The 25,548-nt window shown below is 42.0% G+C and overlaps 1 protein-coding gene and 1 non-coding gene across 2 annotated transcripts in view; both read left to right on the top strand.

Annotated features, from left to right (window-relative positions):
• The window catches only part of ZNF704 (zinc finger protein 704), a 178,741-nt gene extending 155,181 nt beyond the window's left edge, over positions 1-23,560 (top strand). Inside the window, exons 6-9 of the mRNA XM_031441425.2 lie at positions 3,210-3,477; positions 5,875-5,979; positions 9,518-9,615; positions 10,709-23,560. Of these exons, the coding sequence (XP_031297285.2) occupies positions 3,210-3,477; positions 5,875-5,979; positions 9,518-9,615; positions 10,709-10,820 (583 nt within the window). The 3' untranslated portion in view covers positions 10,821-23,560. The remainder of the gene's footprint in view (positions 1-3,209; positions 3,478-5,874; positions 5,980-9,517; positions 9,616-10,708) is intronic.
• On the top strand, positions 12,960-13,031 carry TRNAT-GGU (transfer RNA threonine (anticodon GGU)). The gene has a single exon. It is a non-coding gene; the product is annotated as a tRNA-Thr (tRNA).
• Positions 23,561-25,548: the final 1,988 nt, after the last annotated feature.

Genomic DNA, 25,548 nt, shown 5'->3' with positions numbered 1-25,548 from the left:
CTAAGCTCTGTATACAGTAGGCACTCCACATCTGCCGATGCGGAACCTGAGGGTATGGGGTGGGGGGCACTGTGCTATGCCATTTTATATGAGGGTGTAGGCTGCCAAAATCACACACACAGCTCAAAGGTGTCAGGATTTGAATCAGAAAATCTGACTCCAGGATCCAGGCTGGTAATCACTGTGTTCCAACAACATCAGCTTCCTTTACTCACTCATTTAACGTTTAATAGGCACCTACTCTATGCCAGATGCACCACATGTGGCGTGACACAAGGGATGAACAAAACATAGCCCTAGAGAACCAGTCTTAGGGAGGCGACAGAGCTTTAAGAAAACATTACAGAGAGGTACCAAGTAATGAAATAAAGTGAACTAAATAAAATGAACGCACCTCGAAGGGAGCTCAGCGGATGTGACGTTCGGGGTTAAGTCCCAGTGCCTAACCTTTAAAATCAGGTCCCCAGTTTGACAACTCTGTCACTTCCACGCCCACCCCTCATCCAGCCACTGTCAGCCACTCAGCAGCCTCCTTGCGGCCTCCTACTCCTCCTCTTGCCCTCGTGTCCTCTGTTCTCCAGGCGATGGTAACTTTGAAAAAGTTGCTTAGATTCCTCAGTATCCCCAGAGGCTTCCATCACATTCGGAACAAAATCCAGTCTTTCCTGAGAGCTACAAGCCCTGTGCGATCTTGCCTCTGCCTTCAGCCCCACTCTCCTCCCGCCACTCTCTGGCTGGTGCCCTGAGCGCCTGCCACCGGCCTCTCTGCCCTTCTTGGAAAGTGCCAGCCCACCCCAGGGCACTGCATGTACGTCCCACGGTGCCCGCGTGGGTTTCTCCCTCAGCTCGTTCAAACTTCTGCTCAAATGTCACCTCCTCAGAGAACCTTCGTCTAAACACTCTACTTAAAAGAATGCCTCCCATCACATGCCCTGCTTAAGGACACTCTTAATGCTGCTTAATTTTTCTCTCTGGGATTTATCACTACTTGATGTATTAAATATCTATTTCCTTATGGGTTTCTTTTTTTTTAATTGAGTTACAGTTGATGTACAATATTATATAAGTTACAGGTTATAATATAGTGATTCACAATTTTTAAGGTTAAGTTCCATTTATAGTCATTACAAAATACTTGGCTGTGTTCCCTATATTGTACAATATATCCTTTTAGCCTATTTATTTATACGTAGTAGTTGGTACCTCTTCATTCCCTACCTCTATATTGTCCCTACTTCCATCCCTCTCCTTACTGATAACCACTAGCCTGTTCTCTGTGAGTCTGTTTCTTTTTCATTATATTCACTAGTTTGTTGTATTTTTTAGATTCCACATATACGCCATATCATACGTATTTGTCTTTCTCTGACTTATTTCACTGGCCCTCCAAGTTCATCCATGTTGCTGCAAATAGCAAAAGTTCATTCTTTTTTTATGTAGTATTCCATTGTGTGTGTGTGTGTGTGTGTACACCACATCTTTATCCATTTATCTGTTGATGGACACTTAGGTTGCTTCCTTATCTTGGCAACTGTAAATAATGCTGCTATGACATTGGGGTGCATGTATCTTTTTTCATTAGTATTTTGGGGGTTTTAGGGTATACACCCAGGAGTGGAATTGCTGCACCATATGGTAGTCCTAGTTTTAGTTTTTAAAAAAACCTCCATACTGTTTTCCACAGTGACTGCACCAATTTACGTTCCCACCAACAGTGTACAAGGGTTCCCTTTTCTCCACATCCTCTCCAATATTTGTTATTTGTGTTCTTTTCAATGATTGCTATTCTGACAGGTGTGAGGTGATACCTCCCTGTGCTTTTAATTTACATTTCCCTGATGATTAGCAATGTTGAACGTCTTTTAATGTGCCTGTTGGCCATCTGCATATCCTCTTTGGGAAATGTCTCTTCAGTTCTTCTGCCCATTTTTTAATAGAGTTGTTTGGGTCTTTTGTTTTTTGTTTTTTGTTTTTTTTTTTTTTTTGATGTTGAGCTAATGAGCTACTTATATATTCTGGATAGTAACCTCTTATCAGTCATATCATTTGCAAATATTTTCTCCCATTCAGTAGATTTTTCATTTTGTCGATAGTTTCCTTTGTTGTGCAAAAGCTTTTAAGTTTAATTATGTCCCCTTGATTTATTTTTGCTTTTATTTCCTTTGCTGTAGGAGATAGATCCAAAAAAAATATTGCTACAGTTTATGTCAGAGTGTTTGCTTACATTTTCCTCTAGGAGTATTTTATGGTATCATATCTTACATTTAGATCTTTAACCCATTTTGAGTTTATTTTTTGTATATGATGTTAGAGAATGTTCCCGTTTCATTCCTGTACGTGTAGCTGTCCAGTTTTCCCAGCACCACTTACTTAAAAGGCTGTCTTTTTCTCCATTGTATATTCTTGCCTCCTTTGTTGTAGATTAACTGACCGTAAGTGCCGTGGGTCTATTTCTGGGCTGTCTGTTCTGTTCCATTGACCTATGTGTCTGTTTTCATGCCAGTTCCATACTGCATTGATTACTGTAGCATTGTAGTATAGTCTGAAGTCAAGGGCTGATTTCTCCAGCTCTGTTCTTTCTCAAGATTGCTTCGGCTATCTGGGATCTTTTGTGTTTTCATACAAATTTTAAAATGATTTGTTCTAGTTCAGTGAAAAATGCCATTGGTAATTTGATAGGAGTTGCATTGAATCTGTAGATTGCCTTGGGTCGTATGGTCATTTAAAAAATATTAATTCTTCTAATGAAGGAACACAGTGTATCTTTCCATGTGTTTGTGTCATCTTCAGTTTCTTTCATCGGTGTCTTACAGTTTTCTTAGGTAAGTTTATTCCTAGGTATTTACTGTTTTTGATGCATTCCATTGTGAGCTTCTTGTCTGCCTCTCTCACTAGACTATATGTTCCATCAGGGCAGAGTCTCTTTATGTTTTGTTCACTATAATATTAGGAGACACCAAAAAAAAAAAGTGCCTGTCCAGTAGGCTCTCAATAAATCATTTTTGAATAATTGATTGATGAAGAAATTGCTTTAAGAGGTTAAGGAAGGCTTCCCTGAAAGGGGCAGTTGAGTGTTGCAGGCTAAGTGAGAGTTTGCCAGGCAGACAGGACAGACGAAGAGAATTCCTGACAGAAGGAACAGCACGCACAAGAATTCAAGGCAAGAAAATGGCTTGGGTTAGTAGGAGTTTTGCTCTCTTTTGCATTAGGCGTGCTGGGGACTCTGACTACAGCGATGGAGAGGAAGACTTTTACTACACTGAGATCAAGCTCAACACGGACTCGGTGGCAGACGGACTAAGCAGCCTGGCCCCGGTTTCGCCCTCCCAGTCCCTGGCTTCGCCTCCCACTTTCCCCATCCCAGATTCAAGCCGAACAGAAGCTCCTTGTGCCAAAACTGAGACAAAATTGATGACACCGTTGAGCCGCTCCGCTCCCACCACGCTCTACCTCGTGCACACCGACCACGCTTACCAGGTGACTGGCAAGGCCATGAGAGTAATCACTTTGCCTCCTGACCAAAACCAGTAGCATTCTGACCTGTGAGTAAAGGATAACCCAGTGGAAAAAGTGCATCCGAGGTAGCCTAGTAGCAGAGTTCGCTTTTTCTTTTTCTCCTTTTAAAGCCAAGATCTCACACAGAACCTATGGATTCTTGGACTCCCCAGTACTGACTGAAGTTCTGATCCCTGAGAGGTTGTTATGAGGATTAACACCCTTAATATTGTAAAACCCTCAGAAGGGTGCCTGGCATGGTGATATAAGTACCTGCTAAATAAAAAGTAAAATGAATGAAAAGGTGAGCACTGAAAAGCAATGGCACAATGACAGCTTTGTCCTGCACCCCAAATCTGGAACTCCATGCCCTGCCTTCTAAACTGGTAGCTAACTCAGACTAGAGCCGTGGTTGTCAGTGTTCCCCAAATCAACCGAGTCAGCATCACTTAGGAACTCGTTACAACTGTGACTTTCCTGGGTCTGCCCTAGACTGGAAGCTAGGGGTGGGGCCAAGAAGTCTGTGTTTAACGGACCCTCCAGGAGATTTTGCTTCACTCTAAAGTCTGGGAAGACCTTAGAGACAAGTCCTGCTCCCACAGGACATGGCTGAAGATCCTTTTCCCCCAGAAATGATTAACTCTTTTAAGTGTTGAGTTAAATAAAATTTCCATACATTCAAATCTTAAGAAACTATTTTCCCCATAATTCTCAACTACCCTATGTAACTTTTTAAAAGAAAAATCTCCTTATGTATTTGCAATTGTTTTCCCATCTTTGCTTTATAAGCACTTTCCATGTAACTGAATTCAAATGAATCAAAACATCAAATTGTTTTAATCATTCTCTTATTGTTAAATGTCTGCTTTTTAGTCCGTCCAGCTTTTTAATTATCATTAATAACTCTACTAGGATACCTCTGTGCCACTGGCAGTTTTTTTTTTTAATTTGAATTCCCAGAAGAGTAATTGTTGAGTCATAGGATAGAACATGAACAGATGTGTATTGCCAAAATATTTTCCAGTGGTTGCCAGTTACAAAACCAGTGTCACTAACAACTATATTTATAAGTAGAAAACCTAAAAGGACTTGTAGAGGAAGAATTCAGCCATTTATTTACTGGACTTCAACTCAAAAGCCATGGAATAGAGCTAATTATTAAATTAGTTGATGCAGTAAATTTCATTCCTGACTCTTTCTGTGCTGGTCAAACAGAGTAACTTGTTCTTGTTTATCAGTGTTGCATTTAGGTCCAAGATCATGGGCTTGATCCAACTGAATTGAATTATTTTGCTTATCAATATAATGAGAGGTGGAACACACATTGAGTGATCTAGAAGTTTCTTCCCGAACGATATATTCAGAATCCTGGGATATTTCTGTTATAGGCATTATAAATGTTCAGCATAAAAATATTAAAAACATAAGCAAAGAAAGAAAATCTGTCCCTAGTCCCAACAACAAGAAAGCCCATTGGTTAGTGTTTTTGGTATGTCCTTCGAGACTGTTCTAGGTGCATAAATATGCTCATTTTTTTTAAATGGAATCTATCATAGTACTCTTTTCACTATGCTTTGTTCTTCCCACTTAATATCTCATGAACATTTTCCCATGCCAATGAGTATTCTTCAACAGCATCATTTTTTTTTGATGAGTTAAAAAAGAGATTATTAGTTAGCACTTAACTTGTCTAACTCCAAGCTGAATGGTCTTGCAGACCACAGTTTGTCTTACTGACAAGAGATTGTTCTAAATGCAAATTTAACCTGCTTTCTCTATTATGCAAAACCTATTATAGAAAACCTATTTCTCTACGTTGAACAACATCATTTTTAGTGGCTCTGTGGGCATATCATCATTTACTTACCCTTTTCCCTATTTCCGGGTATTTGTGTCCAGGTTTTTTAGTATAATACGTAGTTCTGCAATGAACAGCTTTGTATCCATTTCTCTAGAATAAATTCTAGACGTGAAATAGCCACTACGCTAAGAACTTGGATGTGTACTGCCAGATTACCCTCCCAAAGTGCTGTAATTTACAGCCCACCGCCACTGTATTAAAAAAGTGTTTATTTCCCAACTTGATCCCGAGGAATTGTATCTCACAGATGTCCTAAAATAGGTATATGGATGTATAATCAAATTTCTTTTCAGAAATTGACAGTCCAAAGCTTTCTCCCTCTACACCTCAGAATGCTTGGATGTCTAAAAAGTTTCTCTCTAGGGACTCGTCTTTGACTGGGTTTAATCTCCTCCTGTTAGAATTCAGTCTAAGTTATTAATATAGCGGAGGTCGTTTCTGAGGCCCTACCTGGGTAATGACAGCATAAGACTGAGGAGACAAGTTCTTTCCTAACGACTTTGTTTTCTGTTTGACAGGCCACACCCCCTGTGACCATTCCGGGGTCCGCCAAGTTCACCCCCAACAGCAGCAGCTTTAGCATTTCTTGGCAATCTCCTCCAGTTACCTTCACAGGCATTCCAGTAAGTAGAAAAACCAAAAGCCAGAAATCTGGGCAAAGGAACGTAAATGTAGAGGACTAATTGTAGAAAAAGACAAAAATCAGAATGCCAGAAGGAATTTTTTTTTTTTAAGTGATATTTGTAAACTCAGCAAGGGATCTCGTGGCCCAGACAAGCTCAGCTTCTCTGTAGAAAGGTGTCTTGACTGGAATTTTAGAAACTAAAAGACAGTTTCAGCTGTTGATCTACAACTTGTTGGAAATAGACCGAGATTTTGTGTGTGGGTGATGTATTTGTATGTTTCTCAAAGGCTTGATAAAATTAATAGCTGAACTTAGACCCCGAACGTAAAAGAAAGACACCCTGTCCGCAAACAGCGTTCATCATTAGGAGTGACTTGATAAGAATCTGGCTTTGAAATTATTGTTCGTGGGTATGTCATTCTGAAGGTTCAAATAATAGAAACTGAAGTCACTTTTTTTCTTCCAAACCTGAATAATCCACGCTGATGGGTGATTTGCAAATAAATGAGTGCTGAAGTATGCCGTCGGGTTTAAGTAGTGGATATCGATTTGATGTATTAAATAATTGGTGTCTGAAAATGCGCCATGAATTTACTTGATTCTTAACAATTTATTTAAAAAGATATTGGGTCTTTTACAGCTTATCACAGAATATCCACAGACCCCACACTGCTGATGCTCATGCGGGTTTATAACTCCTGATAAGGTTCAGAAAGGGGCTTATGATAATAGATATTAACCTTATTTTCTCCTCTTCACCCCTCTCCCTAAGGACCTCACAAAAGCTTCTTACTGCAACCGCTGGCGATTCCCAGAGGTCTCCAGCCAATACTAAGGCTTCCCGTGGAGCTGATAAAAATGAAAATGGCTCAGTCAATTTTGCTGTGTTCTGTCAGTGAATATTTATTAAATTCCCTAGAGGAACGGCCAGCAAGAGAAAGTATCCTGCTGGCAGGCGATTTGGGAATTTGCGGCTTCCAGAAAATACTCCTGGAATTGGACTTTTTTTTTAAAAACAGTATCATGGATCTGGAGTAATTATGGAAGGTGCCTGCTTCACAGACAGCGGTCACTGCTGGTCATTTTCAAAGAGCAAGAATACAATGGGTGACCTCATCAGTAAACGTTAAAAGAGAACAGCTTACTTCACAGACTAGTGATTAGCAGTATCAATAGGGAATAAGTCAAAGAAAAATTTTAATATAATCAAAATTCAGAGACTTAAACACAAGTGAAAACATGTTTTTACTTCATCTTTTAATATTTTACCTGAGTATTTGAAAAGAATTTTACCCCTCATAGGACATAGCTTTATTGATTTTCCTTAATTTTAATTTTCTTTATAGTGGCCAGAAACCCTGGCAGCATGGCAGCGATATCCAAGGGCTTGGAGTCATAGACTCTGAATGTATGATATTCGTAGGGTTCTGGTGCCTAATTAATAATACAGAAGTCAATGGGCTTTTATATTTTAGTGAATGTCAAATGAGAGAATATATGCAAATGTGTATTAAAATTATAGCTGCTTTATACACTTGTGGTGTGCTTTGCTTAGATGGGATGTTTATATTGTATATATTCAAGGAAACATCTATTAAAGGAATTTACAAAAATGGAAAAAAAAAGAGAGAGAACCGTTTAGACATGTAGGTGTTCGTTTTCTTTGTGGCAGAACAACGATTCCCCAAGGTGGGTGCCGGAGGTAAACAATCAGTCCTTTGGGTGACCTTCTGTTTTTTTGATAGACATAATGAGACCCAGAGTGGCTCTCAATATGACATGTGAGACAACCTTTGTGACCTAGAGAGGCAGCTACAATTACAGAATTGTGGAGACCTGCTGTTCTGAATTCTGTTCATTCCTGTCTTTGATTTGAGAAGGATTTTCAAGAGCAGACCCCATACTGCTCATCTGGTGTGAAAACAAGTATAATGTGTAGATGGAACAGCCCAGTTCAGACTTCTTTTCAAATTACCTCTCTGACTAGCCAAAACTGAGTGTTTTCTCCTTTGTTTTATTAATTGCGTCGTTTCCTTCTGTCGTATAGTGAATCACTCCGAGTGCTTTTGCACTGGCTACTTTTCCTCCTAAGTTCCTGAATGTCTTACACGGTAGGATGCCAGCCACGATGCCTCGTATTGTTCGGTTTTCAACAGTTAAATTTTAAAGTGCTTCTCCCTGGGGACACTGTGGACATCTCTGGTCTCTGGTCTCATCTCAAGCCCCTGGACTTTTCACAGAGTCCCTAATTTCACTATCTGTTGGTTATCAGGGATGTTCTAGACTACAGCTTTGGACAGAAAGTATGTAGAGTAGCTGCATTAACTAGGTTTCCCACATTTAAAATCCTGTGTGAGCTTCTGATTTATCCTTTCACTAGAGAATTCCCCATCTTTGTGGTTTTACACTGTATTAGCAGTCCATTGCTATTTAAAGATAAAGGTGAGGGCAGGAGAGGGTATAACTCAGTCATAGAATGCATGCTTAACACGCACAAGAGCCTGGGTTCAATCCCCAGTACCTCGATTAAAATAAATAAATAAATAAACCTAATTACCCTCCCCCCCCAAAAAAATAAATGCAACCTGCTTTATCTTTAATAAATAAATAAATAAAAGTAAAGGGACGGGGGAAGCTGCCGTTTTCCAAGGCTTTTGTTTTATTTCAGAACAAAGACAAGAAGGCTTTTTACAAAAAATGTTCTTCACCTAGCTCTACTCTCTCTCAATGCTTTAAAATTTTTTTAAAAAGTTAGAAATCCAAGAGGAATGGAGAACAAGAGGGACCTGAGAGGCAGGGGGCCAGGGGAGGTTAAACACATGCCCTGGCCATCATACGTTCCATGACCTTGGGCAAGTTATTAACCTCCCTGTGCTTAGTTTCCTCATCTGTAAAGTGGGGCCAGTCAGAGTACTTATCACATGGGGTAGTGTGAAAAATAAAGCTGTTGTCAGAGAGCCTGGCACATAGTGAGTACTGAAAGGATGACATTCATTCTGTCCAGGCTCTTTGCTTCTTGCCTTTATCCCTGTTCAGACCCCAGAGTCTGCCATGTGGGCATCTCATGCAAGAAGCCATCTATTATTTGGCTATGGATGATCTAACTGAGAAGGCAGAGGCCCACCCTGGGTGTTGCCACTGACTAGCTGTTAACTTGAGACAATTCTCTTAACCTCTCTAGATATTTTTCTTCTTTAAAAGAGAGATCGGTGAGGCTTGGAATAGGAATATATATGCTTGACGGCTTAAAATATTACTCAAGTGAAACTATGTTACCATGGACAACTTGGAAAGCAGAGACGTGAAGTCATGGAGATTTGTAAAGTATTCATTGTTGCTGGGTCTTTCCGGGTTGGGGATGTGTTTGAATTCTGCTGTGAGCGTCACCCCATCCATTTTAACATGTGGTCTCTGGGAAGGAAGTACCTCACCTCCGTGTCTAAGGGTCGGGTACCACTGCCCGCACAGCAGAGGTGAACGAGATGCATGAGGAGGAGAGCCTGCCCAGTCAACTCTGTTTTCCTTGTGTTTACCAGGTGTCCCCAACCCACAGTCATCCAGTGGGCACTGGAGAGCAGAGACAGCACACTCACACCGTCTTGTCCTCCCCACCCAGAGGGACGGTCAGCCTAAGGTATGACTGCTTGAAACTCCACGTGCCTCATTTCTAGGGAATTAGCCAAAAAACAGAAGGACAGAGAGGAAAAGAGAAACCAGAGATACAGTCTTTCATAAAATTTCCCTGGAATGGACGAAACACTCTTTCATTCTTATGGCTTTTCCCATCCATTATCTATTAATGAAGATTTGTTGTTTTTTCAGGGTAACGGTAGTAAGTTTTCTTGCAGAATAGGTAATGCTGACTACTGGGTCCCTTTAAAGCCATGTTGCATTAACCTGTGTGTAAAATGAACTACAAGATACAGTTTTTAACCCAGATCAAGGACAACCTCCCCAGGATTCCCTTAACCAGAATGCTAGAAATTCCTGAAGCAAGAGAGCATTTGAAAGTACATGTTTTAAAACTTGAAAGAGTAATGCTCTCTACTGGTATTTCTTGTATTCCCTTTTTAAATTCAGTGTTGTGAAGCTGCCCAAATGGACACATGCACAAATGGACAAGGGGTCAGCACTTCAATGTGTGAATTTTGGGAGAATGCGGTGCTGTTCCCAGCTCTTGTCTCTTAGCCCCTGCTCGGTCCTGAGTCCTCTATACTCTGTGTTTGGAGTAGCTGACTGTCTCCTTTTTTGGCTCTAATGCCACTATTTTGTTCTCCTATTTTTTTGACTCTGTTTCCATCACTGGTTCTTCTATCATGGGGTACAGTGGCATTCCCTACAGATCATTTCCTTTTCCCTATGAACATTAAAAAAAAAAAAAACTAACATTCCTTGATAAGATTTAAAAAAAAACCTAACATTCCTTGAATACCTATTAGGTGCTAGGTAATTTCTCTGTTCATTCAGTTGGTTACCAAATTTGTACGGAGTGCTAACTCTGTGCCTAAAAACTACTGGAGGCACTAAGAAGACCAAGTTTCTTTCAAGGAGCAAATGTTAATAGTTCAGCGGCTGTGAAAACACCCAGCACAGGTTAAAGACTGAACCTAGAGGGACCTCCTACTACATTTCCTGACTTTTTTTTCCCTAGATCTTTCTTTTGAGCCCTCCAGAGCCTGCCCGTTGGATTCCTCGCACTGAACCCCTTGTCCTCACCTGTCTTCCAGGAAGCCCCGGGGAGAGGGCAAGAAGTGCCGGAAGGTGTACGGCATGGAGAACCGGGACATGTGGTGCACGGCCTGCCGCTGGAAGAAGGCCTGCCAGAGGTTCACTGACTGACGACGCCGCCCTGGCCGGCGCCCGCCGGAGATGCTCCTGCCTTCGCCTTCCACGCAGGGCCTCAGAAAGCGCTTTTCCTTCCGAACAGAACACGCCTGAAGCCCAGGAAAAGCACTTCTGGGAACCTTGGTGGAATTACAGCAAAAAAAGAAAAAGAAAAAAAGGAAAACCCACGAAAGGTCACTACCCTCCCTGTTCTTGCTGCGAACCCAGCCTACAGCAGCTGTAACTATTTTTTTCCCGTGAAAAGCCACCTTTTGGGGGGCTGTATGTCTAGGTCTGAAAACTGTGGACTTGTGTAGCAATTGAACCAACCAAGCCCGTTTGACCTAGAAAGGTCTATTTTGATAAGCTTTCTGAATAATGCCGTTTCTGAGATTTTTTTTTTTTTTTGACACTTAAGAAAGGAGGCTACACATTATTCAGTAGCGTTTGTACAAAAAACAATCCCTGCATTCGTTGTGAATAGTCTTTTCCCTGTTCTCCACTGGACTTCTGGGAGCAGTACACATCGTGATCTTTTCTATGTCTTTTTGGTTTGTTTGTTTGTTTTGTTTTGAAGAATGGCCCCAGATGGAACCATGGTAGAGCTGTTAGCTTGAAGGGCCCCGGATGGCAGAAGCTCGAAAAAAGATTGACATTTGACTGACATCACCAGCAGACTTCAGCCCCAGCTGAGTTCAAGACGTGCCGCTGTCACTGAGGGGAAACATCTGAGAGTCTTCCTCGGAAGCCCTTCCTCGAGAGGCAGCCCGGCTCATCCACTCCCTGTCACAACGCAGCCAGGACCTGGCCCACGTTGCCATCTGGGAAAGCCTCGAAGCTTCCTCATGCGATGCGATGCCAGCCACAACTCAGATCTGCTCATCGCCGCTCGTCTGACAGCTGTTGCCAGGTCAATGGCTCATCAGGCCCTCCCTCAAAACGCCACCGCAACTGGTTTCAGAAAAGGTAGAGAACTCCAGACTCTCCTGGCAGGTTGGCTTCAGGCAGCAGAGCACAGCCTGCCTACACGTCCCTGTCTGTTCAGAAAGTCACGTGGGGTCAGCATCCATTCTGAGTGCACTTTTATATAGGTTTTATGCTTTAGCGTGTCTGGGAGATGGGTTAATGGACAATATAAAGACTATATGGGAAAAGGGAAGGTCCAAACCTTTATTTTTCTTATCAGAATATTGGAGCTAGTCATTAAGAATTTGCTCGGAAGGGAACATACAGAACACCAAAAGGAAAATGCGTGTTGGTATAGGAATTTCTCAGTTTAGTAGGACCAGGGCTTGCACTGTGTTCCATTTAATTGGACTTTCGAGCCTGGTGTGTTTATTGTTTGTCTTGGTGGCAGTGGTGCGGGGACAGCGGAGTAGTTGTCAAGCCCTATAAATAAGCTCATTCTCTGTCTACCCTACTCTTGATTGCCCTGCTAAAGTTACTCCTCCTGTACCTATGCAAAGAAGTAAGAGCACCTTAGAGGATGCACTGTGTTGGGATGGGGGCCTAGAATCAGCCATAGGGATGTTAAATGAAATTGCACAGAGCAAAGTTTAATATATTTAGAGATTGTACATACACTTTTTTTAAAGAGTAGAAAGAAGTCATCTAGTCGTAACAGATACCCTGTTTTTAAATAAGGGGAATAGAAGGAGGCTCTTTGGTGTAACATCTAGAATTTGTGCATTCATATATTTTGGCAATTTTATTTTTTAAACTCTCATATGATGTTTTAAACATTCTTCCTTGTAAGAGATACTGTTTTCTCCTTCATTAATTAAAAAAAAAAAAAAGAGCAGAGAAAGTGCTGTAGTGCACCTTGATCACCAGCCACCTAGCACCAGCTATAATGGATGTCTCAGTACTGACAAGGCGAGCCAGGAAAGGGTTTTTTCAGACATAGTTGCATCCTCTACCCCAGCCAGGCATCCTGTCATTTCACCCACAGGCACCTCTGCTGTGAGGTCCAGGAGGCCCTGAGCTGGGGCTGGATTGCCCAGCGGCTGCAGTGAAGCCAGTGCTGGTCAACCATTTGAGCAGGTGCACCATGTGCTTCAGTGATGGCTGGGGTGCAGTCCTGGAGTATAGGGGTTTTTTTCCTTCAGCAAAGCTCCCTGGCCCTTGATCTTTGGATTAAGTCACTAATCCAGAGGGGGTACAGCTCAGCAGTAGAGCATGTGCTTGGTGTGCACAAGGTCCTGGGTTCAATTCCCAGTGCCTTCGTTAAGGGAAAGAAAGAAATAAAGGTGGTTTTTATTTAAAAAAAAAAAAAAAAAGAGAGCGAGAGATTAAAGTGATAAGGTGCTCAGTCTATCCCCCAACCCCTGGACTTTGGGACAGAAGTGGGGAGAGAGGGTTGCTGTGGAGCAATCCTGGAGTGACGGTTTTGTGGGGGCTCTGTGACTTTGCCCCCAGAAGTACAGCCCATGACTAGTTCTGAGCTCTGGCCTGGCTGAGCCCAGCTCAGTCCTTACCTCGGTATTAGCCAATGCACAGGTGTAAGCAGAAGTGTAGAACTGAATGCCAGTTCCCTGGGATTTCTTCTCCTTTCTAAAACCGTCTTTACATACACTCTTCTGCGTCTCCCCACCACTCGGGGGCTCCTTTCTGCTGGTCAGCCCAGGGCTGTCTTCTCTAGCTCCCAAGTGGGCACAGACCCTCAGTACCTCCTGCATATAGACCCCCGCACCCTGTACCAAGGCATGTAATGACTAGGGGACTACCAAGCTTCACCTGGCTGGCCTTGAAGAAAACGGACGAAACTTCTTGCAAGGCACCCAGAAGGCTACAAGTTGCAAGATACAGCACTGATTGTAAACACTAAAATTAAAAAAAAAAAAGAGCTATTTTGTTATATTTTGGAACTAAATGAAGTGCCAAATTAAGCCCAAGATTTTTTTAATGCCTTCTCTGTGGTACCACATTCTTTTCTGTCTCTTTTCTGCAGGAGGAGGAGGAGGGAGATGGGTGGGAAGGAAGGTCCCAGGGCACGTGGCTAGTTACCGGGAGCCCCACCCCTCACGGGCATCTCAGAGACCTGTCTGTGCGAAAGAATGGCGGTGCAGTGGGTTCTGGTCCCAAAGTCTTTCTAAAGAAGGCATGTTGTAGCCTTTAACTTTTCTCTCCCTGATACCCTTCCCTTCAGACAAGATGTCTCACCTCTCTCCAAAGAAGGCATTTCCTGGTGATGGACAGGCATTCTCCAGATAGCTCCACAGCAGAGAGAGCTCATCAGGCAGTCGTTTAAACCTTAGTTCTTCCCAGAGGATGTCCATCCCATTTATAGGAGGGCAGTGTGAGCGCCTGGAGGAAGTACCCACGTAGCAAGTGAGTCGGGGGCCAGAGAAGAGACACCAGAGGACTGTGGAGGCCTGGCTCAGGCTCACCTCCCTCATGCTGACTGGCCGATGGTGACCATCCCTGGGCACCTCCAAGGGAGCTGCCAGGTTCCCACCCGAGCGGCTCCGCCCAGGGATGCAGGACTGCCGTGTACATCTTGAGTGGGACTTCTCTCCACCTTGTTTGCTAAAAAGTTTCCTCCCTCATTTGGCAAAAGCCAGTGTCAGGAAGAGGGCAGTGGGTTTCTGGGCAGGAATGTGCGTGCCTGTCCACAGCTCCGGCACCAGCAGGGCGGGTGCCCTTCATGAGACGATTCCTTGTCCAGTCCTAACCGCGTTGCAGATGAGAACTTACAAGAGAGAATGATGCGGGTTACAGTTCTTGGGCTTTCCAACAAGAAATAGTTACATGGATGTTGCAAGATTTCTGAAACAGACGTGCCCGCTATCAAACTGCAGGAGCACTTGAGTTGAAGTCAGCTGTCGCTGGTGTCACACTAAGCCACACTGAAAGCAGCCCTGGGTTCCGAATTAGCCGTCACTACTGGAACCCATTACCGCCTTCATCAGACTTCACTGGAAAAGGAAAGCGCAGCATTCACTTGGGAATGTTTAGAGAAAAGTGGCAAGAACTGTACATATGGGAGAGGATTCCTTGACAAGAGTAGCAAAATACTGTTAAAAAAAAAAACATTTCCTCAGGGAAAACTAAAGGGTATGTGAAAAAATAGATCTGGAGGATCCTAAGACTAGAAAGGCTTCTATTGTCTCCAGCATCTTTTCTAGTCAGAACAGTTTTTTTGGTTTTTGGGTTTTTTTAATGAACATGATATCATTTCAAGATAAATTGACATGAACTGGACAGTTCTGACTTCTGGGGGTGAGGACGAATGCTCTGTGAAACAGAGCTGTGTCTTTGTTTCATAGTCCTGCATTCTGAGGCTGGCATCCGAACCACAGCGCAGTCCCTGGTGGGTTTTCGCAGACTCATGTAAGGCTGTTTCTGAATGTAATTATGAATCTGACACCTTGGTGTTCCTTTTTATAATTAGCCAGTTGGATGACTGGTTGTTAGTTACACGCAGAATTCTGTAGGTGAAGGGCGTTATAAATGTTCATTTTGTTTTAATGGCATGTTAAGGAGCAAACTTCCATGGACTTTTGTGGACAAGGTGCTGCTTTTTCACAAGACCCTGTAGAATTTCTCTCGACCATGTCAACTGTAGCTTTGACCTGTATGAACGCAGGGAAGAATTTGTGCATACAAATGAGTGGAAACAGAGCAGGATTCATGAATATGGATCATTTTGGGGAATGCGCTGGGCACACGGGTCAACTGGAAAACTCATTTCTCTAAGAAAATAACCCAACCAGCAGCACACACGCTCTCCCCGTTCCCCATACCTGTGGGAATTTCTCCAGATCGGAACTGCTTCCTTACGTCTTTTGCATTGTAACTAGTCAAACCAGAAGTCAGTAAATAAAATGAGATTAGCACTTTTAGGTACCAACTGTATCACTAAGTAACGCGCACCAATAAAGCAAGAAAGTATAAAAGGTATTTAAGGCCAACTGGTTTGCTTATGGTGACTGACTTTGAAAAAAGCCCAGATCCAATGAGATATACATGCTTTAAAAGGTGTATCTGTCATAGGACCAGAAACCAAAATGGGAATTTTACATCTGGTCCTGTTTTGTAAATAGTTCCTTTTTTTTGAAGACAATCTCATGTTTTATAACTTTTCTTGTGAGTCTGAGAATCACAATGGTAATGTGTTGTGTCAAAATGTAATCTTAAATACAATAATTATAACTTAATTTTCCAAATAAGACAAGAAATATACTGCTTAGGCTTCTGCAGTTCTGAGAAATGTGACACTTTTATACTAAGCATTAGTACTTAACTTCTCGAGTTAACAGAACTGGAAATATTTTACAAGATGCAGTGTTTTGTAATCACAAAGAACATGAACATTTTGTGGGAAATGACCTTGGTTTTATACATTGTAGCTTATTTTTTAAAATACAATATTTTACCAGACAGGAAGTGTTAACGTTATAAGCAATTCCTGCTCTCCAAAGGGCTATGCCTCTTTTAAGCAAGTGTTTCGATGCATATCTTTTCACTTAACCCTCTGCAGCAAGAGTAGAAATGCAGATCCGATGGAAAGATTATTACAAGAGAATCAAGATGGCAGCAGCTACTCCTTTTATCATTACCAGTGTGTTTTCAAAGTATTTGGGGGGGGGGAGATATTTTAAGAATCATCAAGTATATTTTAAATCTTAAAAATGTCAATAGATATGCTTACTGGCAGTGGGAGAAATATACTTGTACATTCTTTAGTGTAAAAATGACAAGATTCTGTCACAAGGACAAGCTTATTGCTCAGCCTACCAGAAGCACAAAGCTGCATTTAACTAGCAGGTATCACTTGATGGAAATTTCTAAAATCATGGCATGTGAGCCCAAAGACAGGATTCTTAGGGGATCAGTGACATTTAAAATAACTTCGTCCTCAGCACTAACTAAAGAACTTTAATTTCCTTATCAGAACAAGTGCTTGATTTTGCACATGAAGAATTCACAGACTCGCGAGTCTGAGATCAGGAAGTCACTGTATTCCCAAGAGTCGGAAGACAAGGAAGGGCGCTATGTGGAGAGTTTATTAACCACACAAACAATTCGGAGCTTGGCCAAAACCATTTCATAATGCTGTACAGTGTTTTCTAGCCCACTCACTGTTAAAACAAGAAAGCACCTTCTTCTAAGATTTTAGTAATTCAGAAGCTAGACTGATTAGTCAAGTTTGCAGATAACATCAAAAAAAAAAAAGCTGGGATAGAATGGTTGTACACCCATTGGGCACCTCCTATGAGGTGGTCAGAGGGTCACTCAGACTTTGCTTTCAAATGAGCTTTAGTATGTGCACATATGAGGACTAGAAATGCACAGAGTTAGGGGAAGATGTGTACGGCCTCATCTCTGAGACCAGGCAGTGTGCAAATCTCTACCTTCATTCTCTTGGAATCTCTCTGTTGTTGGCATTAAAGTTCCCAAGAAGTGTTTACTGCTGCATGGTTTTGAACCAAACGAGTTTTGCTTCGTATTTCAATAGAAGCTTCCTAATGGTAAATAGCAGATGCCTTAGAAAGACCAGGCAGATACTGTCACTGAATGATGCAGATCAGGCAAAAGAAGGGCACTAGAGAATAGCAGAGATTGTGGTGAACCAGAGAACACATGCCCCTTTGAAGGGGGCCCCAGCTCTAGACAATCAGAACCATGCAGAAATCAGGCCCAGGGCTGCTAGATCTTCCGACTGGGAAATAGGATGTTACCTGATACTTCAGCTAAATTCAAATTCTTGGCCAACACTGTGCAGGCCAAAGAAAACCTGTACATGGGCGGATGCAGCCTTTGGCCATCAGTTTCAACTGCTGGGAACAGCAGATTTCGCATTCCATAGCCATCAGGTCAAGTTCTTCCATCAGCCCCACAAACTCACCATTGGCACTCTCTGGGCAACTATCATCCAAGAAGGGAAAGAGGTCATTTCTTCCCCAGGAATCCTTCTCATGGAAGACTTGAATATCAAAAGACAATATCCTTAAGCTAGCCTTGCCTCTGATCGAAATATACTGAAGTATTATCCAGCTCTCACTCTGCCTCCTGGCATGCCCAGGCCAGGCCCCAAAGCATTGAATGACTGTAATCCTAACTTTCTGACTGTTTTCATTACCGTGACCACTGTGACGAGGGGCTGGCAAAGAGCCACTGCAGTCTGATAGCACACGCTGCCTCCTTGTGCCAAAGCCCTTTGCCAGCCCCTCCACACCCCTTCCCACTCCATCCTGTCCCATGCATTTTCATCCCAGGGTGAAAGTTCCATTAAGTTTCACCTCCAACATGGCAAAATCCGTGCTTCAGAACTGGTAGGTAGGTACTTAGGTAGTTTAGATTGTCCACTAACCTTAAAAATGGGGTTTTTCCACATAGAAAACCTTAACATCTTTGTCTGAGGTCAAAGACAAAATGGGAAGAAACGTGTTATGGAAAAAAAAATAGAAGTTGCTTCCTTCGTTTGGATGAACTAAGTTAAGTTTAGCCTGTATCTTACACCAGAGTCCTGATGGTGTCGGCATAATCACTAATCCTTTCCCATATGTAATAAAGTATGTCTCTTTCAGATACTTGACTTCATTTGACCTTGCCTAGAGCCCAGTGTAGAATAAGAATATTTAGGGTCACCATCACCACCTCCAAGGTCAACCTGGTTCAAGTGGTCTTGAACCTGTGAGCCAGCCTTGTTACTGCCTGCAGGGAGGAGGGGAAGAGCTGGCTCAGAACAGTCTCCCAGGATGACTCTAAACCTGAGAAGACCCAGGGATCCATGTTCTCCACCCATCCTTGCAATCCAGGTCTTTAGCATAGAAGTAAAGAGCCCACGCATTCACATGGTCAAATGCAGACTTAATCACCCCCAAATTTATCGCTTTAGGGTACCTACCATGCCCCTAGTTCCTAAATTCCAACCATCTAAGTTGTCAATTATAGTTTATTAGCTACTACAGTGTTCTGAGTGAAAGTTTTGACTCCTTGGAAAAAAGTTATTTTGCTGTTAACATTCAGCATTTGTTATCCATGTAAACTTACATTGATGCCAAAAAACAAAAATGTGAAAACAGCTCAGATTTACGATTTGTAATGATCAAATTGAAAAGTACTGACCACTCAGGTTGGAAACACTTGGTAATATGGTTAAGTCATGTTTCAGTACAAATGCAATTTAAACAGCTTTGGTAGGGCCTGAGATTTCTGCCATCATGAGTGATTACAAGGTTGACCAGTGCATGAATGGATTTCATCTTACCCTTCTCCCATGAGGTCACCAGGCTTCACATCCTGAGTTTAGGGTAAAGCCTAAAATTCCCAAGTTCAGTCTTGGAGCTTTCTAGAAGGGGCCTAACCCATGGTGGCCTGTCACCTACTTCATTCACGGGCTTTTTGATAAATGATACTTTGATTCTGTTTCTAAAGCAATACAACACTGGGGGAGGAGACAGGTGGGCATTGTCCTCCTCTGCTGGAAAAGAAGCCCGTTTTGTAGTGGTTGGCACCAATGCTTGACAGTGCCAGGACTTAAAGGGACACAAGCTCTAGGAAACAAGAAAAAGCTGTCATTCCAAAAGAAAGTTAAGTATAGATTTTTAAAGAAGGAGGAGATTCTGAATTCAATGCTTAAACTGTAGTCCTTGGTTTAAAAAAAAAAATCCTCTCTCATATTGAATGTCATCCACATAATTAACTACCAGCTTCCAAAGAAAAGATCCCCTTTATTTGTATTATGAAAGTGTTAAAAATTAATTCTCAAGTCTCATTAACTGTTAACATTTACATACTTACTAGGATCAAGTCCCTAAATTTTTAATTCAGAAAATTAACCAGGGGAGCAAGTAGCAATGCCTGAAAAAGGCAAGAGAGCTGTCATTAAAGAACAAAATTTTCAGTTAAAAAAAAAAAAAAGCTGCAGGGGGAGGGTATAGCTCAGTGGTAGAGTGCCTGCTCAGCATGCACGAGGTCCTGGGTTCAATCCCCAGTGCCTCCATTAAAAAATAAATAAATAATTACCTCCCTCCAAAAAAATAATAAATTTTTTTAAATATATATATATTTAAAAAATTTTTTAAGTTGCTCATCTATTTTCTTCTGAATTCTCGGTACATCTCTGACTGAAGAGGGAAAACCAGCACTCTGGAGAAGAAATTAAGAGAGAGAAGACAGTCCCCATTCTGGTTATTAGTCATTTTACCGCAACCACCTTGAATTTGCTAGTGAAATGTTCCTCTCCCCTCTTTGCCTTCACTTCCCCGAGGAAGAGGCCATGCTGTTATTACGTGCGTTTGCTTCCAAAAGCTCTGGATTGAACACTTTTGCTTCCATGCTCCTGATTCCTCCCTGTTAAACTAAGGTCCAAGGGGCTAAGTGTTACTGTGACTGGTATGTTAGGCTCAGTCGATGAAGCTACTCCCCCTGTGCTTCAGGGAAATGTTTCCATTTATCTGAAGAGTTTTTGGTCATCGTTCAGACAGAGTAGTAAGGCATACAACGGGCCATACTCCTCACAAAGGATGCAGTCAGACTCCCTCATAAAGAATGGTGAGGCAGGTGTCTAATCCTTTCACTTTGACTCAAAGCCTCCTTCGCAAGTCCTCTACCCAACCCTTCCCTTCCAGTGCAAAGCCAATGGAGCGATGGGGCAGAGGAAGAGGGCTTCACACTTCATTGCTCCGGGCCCTGACCTCTGCCTAGGGTTACAGAGCAGGAGAAAGCTCAATTGGCCTTTATTAGGTGAAAAGGACATGGCTTCTGCAGGCTATAATTGTTTCCACATTCTATTTCTGCAAAGAGAAAACTATTCCAATCTGCTCATGTTGTGGAGCATGTGTCCCTCACCCCGGTGGCGCCCCCTTCCCATGTTTTGGGCACAGATGGCCAAGACAGAGAGGAAAGAGGCAGAGCTTTGGAGGCCAGTGGCTCCAGAGTTGGGATTACCCCTCAGGGATCTATAGTGTAGCATAATCATAAACTACCCCTACTCAAGGGGGACCAGAAAAAAAAAAAAAAGGATGCATCAATTTGCAGATTACAAACCCTTGCTTTGCTTTTTACGCCTTTTCGCCTACACTCTGCTAATTAGAAATCAATGACTGTGACTTGACCAAGCCCTGTGATGAGAGCAAAGCTTCTTCTTCCAAAGTATCCCGACTGTTTGGGGAACCTCTGTGATCACTGGTAGAAAGCTTTAGAATATATTTAGATTTTAGGGAAGAACTCAAAACCCCCAAAACATACTTCTTCCATAACTTAAATAACTGAAAATGTCCTGGGTGTAAAATAATCCAGGCATGTGGATCATATATGTTTTTAAAAAATGCCATTAATCAATATTTTCCTACAATGTGACCTGAAATTCCTATTTTTATAATTAATGGTTGGACGATGGTCAACCATTGAAACATATGCTCTCTGGAATAACCAGATACTAGTGTAGTTTCCAAAGTGTTTCGTGTATCAAAATCTATATACTTGGAGGAAGAACTCAGGATAAGAAAAAATCGCTAGGTCCCAAAGGGTTTGTGACTATCATCAAATACCACTGCTGAGTGGCCTGCGGTAATCTTTTGCAAATGAGGGGGCCGAGGAGTGAGAGCACCACGGTCATCACAAAACCTCTGTTGCCCTTAGCCCATGATGAGGTTTAAAAACACTCTACTTTTCAAAATTAAGCCATCTTTCAAATTGTTTTCTACACCAAATCTAACATGTTAAGACAAAACTATAAAATGGCTTAAATGGGGTATTTATTGGAAATGCTGTCAGTAGAAAACGTTGCTTTTTAGTGCCTGCCAAGGAAGTAAAGAGAAAGACAGACAAGAAACAGCTCTTCCTGTACAATGTTAGTGTTAACTGACAGGCGTTCACTTGGAATTAGGCACCAATTCAAAAGCAATGTGACAATGCTCTCCAATTTTTAGAGATCTTTCAAAATACAACGTTACCACCATTTGGAGGTAAGTACTTGCTTACAAAAGTCTTTAATATCAGTGAATGAATGTAAAAAATTACCAACTATGCATTTTCAAAGAATAACGAGTATTTTGTATCAAATCCAAGTCAAATTTTTTCCCTAGAGAATAACCACAACCACAAATTATTCAAAACAGACCTGAATGCCTGTCATGATGGGGATGTAGAACTTCCATCTGCATACTTCTAGCTGACATTTCTAAAGACAGTACATTGAAACTTCAGGCTCTAAATAAATTCAGCCACTAAGGTGAACAGATGAGAAATGGTTTATAGTTTAAGTGTACTTCTTCAGCAGAAATGGAAACTGTTGGCTGTTACAAAATGTGCCCAGTTTTTTTAGAGGTGGATGTTCTAGTGACACTGGATTAGCAAGTGAAAAAAACTGCATGAATTAGTGAATACTGCCTTGGATAAATATAGCATAGGTTGTGTCTATCGTGTTTAATTCTCAATCTAAGGAAAAAGCTATTCTCCAAAGGGGTTGGATTATATAGTTTCAAAGGACAAAGTATAAAAATAGTGTCCAGCAAAGCAAAACCATTGATCATCTTTTTTTTTTTCAAAATTACACAGAGAGCATTACTTATATTTTTTGGAAAGTCCATATAGGATATACACACATTTCTTCAGCCATCATGTTGATTTTGTGTTTCCATGAAACCCTTTTCCCTAATAATTTATCTGCTCCTTAATCAGCACTTTCCTACGTTATTCGGCATGGAAAAAAAAATTTCTTTCCTTCATCTGACGATGTTAAAACAAAGAACTCTGTCTCTCTGCCATCGCGGTTCTCTTCTATGTCCATTGAGAAAGTTTCTCAACTGTGTGTATGTAAAATACGGAAAAACACACTTCTCAACCTGGTTACTTGTGGTTATACTGGATATGTTTGCTACCTATTTAGAAGTTATTAGGGTCGGGGATGTGTCTTTTTCTAGGATTTTTAGCCAAATTCAGATGTTCTGATACTACATTTCTGAAAACCTATCCGACTGTAAATACACAGCCTGTGGGGGGTTCAGGTTAATAAACCTTTTCCGTGACTGTTCCTCAGCCATCCTCCTCGCCAGCTTTGGGCACCTTGTACATAGATTTGTCAAATGTTTAAATGATGTTGTTTTTCTAAATGCTGTTCTCTGAAACAACTTTTTGAATGTGCTTAGTTTCCATTGTTTGGGACTTTGTGTGTTGGTTTCAAAACAAAACAAAACAAAAAAATGTTTCCTAAATATATAACACCAGGAAAAATATTTCAGATAAACTGGTGCTAACTGAAATAGAAGAAAAATTTCAGATGGAAGATTTACCATATAAAATGTTCACACCAGTTAAACTGAACTGCACTTTCCCAAGGGGACAGCTGGCATCTACCTGCAATGGACATCAGGAGGGCCACAGAACGTTTACAGTTTCTGTGGCCCATTTAAGGGTAAAATATAGAAACGGTGCTGTCCCCCCAGAGTTGAGGGTTTGCTGCATTGGTCCGATGGAAGCATTTACGTAGAAGTAAAGGTCTAGAGTAAGAATCACTTTAGTAATAGTCTTCTGGTCTTTGGACTTTCATGTTCTGTAATGCTTAGCTGTAACAGTGGATATGGTGTTGCCAATCTAGTCTGACGTCCTCGTTGACCTGTGTTTACTGCGTGTATGTTTCTACCTTGGGGTGCACTGGCACGTGCCGAGCCAGAACACTGGACTTTCAGGAAGACCATTCTGACTTCTGCGGTGTCCACACACATGCATTTAAATGCATTTGTAAGTGGTTAATTACCATGAAGTCTAACTTCCACTTAATAAAAGTTTTTGTGTATCTGCTTCTATTTGGAGGCTGTTTATTTACATAAAGGATGACCAACTATACCCAAGAAAGGCTCACAGGGGTTAGAGGGACTGAGGTTTTACCTACAGTTAAAAATAATTTAAAACCAAAGGGGTATCTTCCCTGTATCAACTGCTCACAATCCATGTTATTTTTAGAAACACATGGAAGGCACAGCTCTCTTCTAGACTTCAGCCCTGATGATTACAGCTCCCACCCATTCCCTTGGCAATGACTGCCCGGCTGTGTTAGCCGCTCACCCATGCAGCTGGTCCTGCTGTCCAGCAAACAGAGGAAAAGAGACGTCTATTCTGGTGCAGGCCAGCCTGCAGACCCTCCTCTAGGCCAAGGCTAGGATCGCTGGAATTTGGTATATTCACCTGCAAAGGCCAAGAATATGTATTGTGCAGCAAAGCAGCAGGTGTGGAGTTCAACAGACTTGGGGACAAATCTGAGTTTTGCCTCTTGCAAGATAGACAGCTGGACATGTGATTTAAGCTTTATATGCCCTGTTCTTATAATGGGAATGATTATAAAAGAGAAGAAAAGTAATTAGCCTGGCTTGGGCACTATCTTTATCTACTCCTAGTCCAATAAGCCTTCGCTGGGGTTGGGAGGGCTGTGACTCATGGTGTACCACTTGGTTCAGGGAAGTTTCTTACATCATGAGACTGTTGTGAGAATTACCTAAAATAACATGTCATCCCGCACAGAGAAGTAGTCCCCAAATGGAAGGCAAAATACTCAAACACTGGAATCAGATATCTGGATGAGTGCCTTCAAATACCAGAATTTTCTCTTTTCAATTTCTGAAGAAGATTCTAAAATAAAAATGTCTGGCCTTAGTAAATAGCTTACACACCACATCCAAATGTTTTCTCGGTTACACTTGGCCATCATTATTTCATCTATTAGTAGACTGAGCAGTGGAGACACAGTTTTATAGCTCAGCCTGTTTGAGAACTAGAAGGTCGTGCCGTTGGACACCCACTGCTTTCTCCCACGCCAGCCGCAGCCCCACTCCTCAGCAGTGAACCTCTATGATTCCCTTGTATTGGGCACAGGGGACCCTGAGCCCTTTGACTTTTCCTGAGACGCAGTGGGATAGGAGATGGGACTCACTTTGCTCCCTCTATGTGCCAGGCAATGTGCTGGATGCTTCCATATGATTGTCTCATTAACTCTCACAATAGCTGTGTGTGGAAACCATCACCCCCATTTTATCCAGAATGAAAGGTCTTCATAAAGGTTAAGTAACTGTCCTGAGGCCACAGAGCGTAGGTAGACTTGGGCGTCCCCACAGCCCTGACGCTCCCCAGTGGATGTTCTGCACAGTGGATGTTTTAAGGGGCTATTAGTCTGTGGATCCATTGTGATCCTAAGGCAGCACCTCTCTCCTCTCTGCTGGTTGGTTTACTCTGCCTTTTAACCAGATGCATGGCCCTCAGTGGGGGGAGCAGGAGAAAATACTGAGAATCTGGAGATGTTGTCCTGCAAAGCTGTGTGCCAATCACATACTTGCAAAAATAGTTTTGACCAAATGCCCACCATCTACAGGGATGCTGCAGCAAACACCTAATGAAGTAATGGAGTCTTCTCATGTAAAAAAAATGAAAGCTACCTTCCCCTCAAAAAATACTCTCCAAGACCTTACACTTCTTGAGGGCGCAGCTGTGTCCTGCTTGCAGCATCCACCTCGTGTAGTACACTACCCGGCACGTAATAGGTGCTCAATAAATTTTTCAGTGAATGAATGAAAAACTGTTCAGACAGAGCATTTCCTCAGGCTGAATCGCTCTTTGCTCTCCATCTATCATTGCCCGAGTAAAGAGAGAAGGAAATGAATATTCTGAAGCCTGGCATGGACATTTATTCAGTCTAAGGAGCATCTTTATTATTTTTTTGTTTGTTTGTTTTTTGTGTTTTTTAAAATGTTTTTGGTGGGGGGGGATAATTAGGTTTGTTTGTTTATTTATTTATTTACAGGGA

Source organism: Camelus dromedarius, chromosome 30 (assembly GCF_036321535.1).
Source record: "Camelus dromedarius isolate mCamDro1 chromosome 30, mCamDro1.pat, whole genome shotgun sequence".
Classification (NCBI taxonomy): Eukaryota; Metazoa; Chordata; class Mammalia; order Artiodactyla; family Camelidae; genus Camelus; species Camelus dromedarius.
The sequence above is the reverse complement of the archived record's forward strand: the minus strand, read 5'-3'. Positions and strand labels throughout refer to the sequence as shown.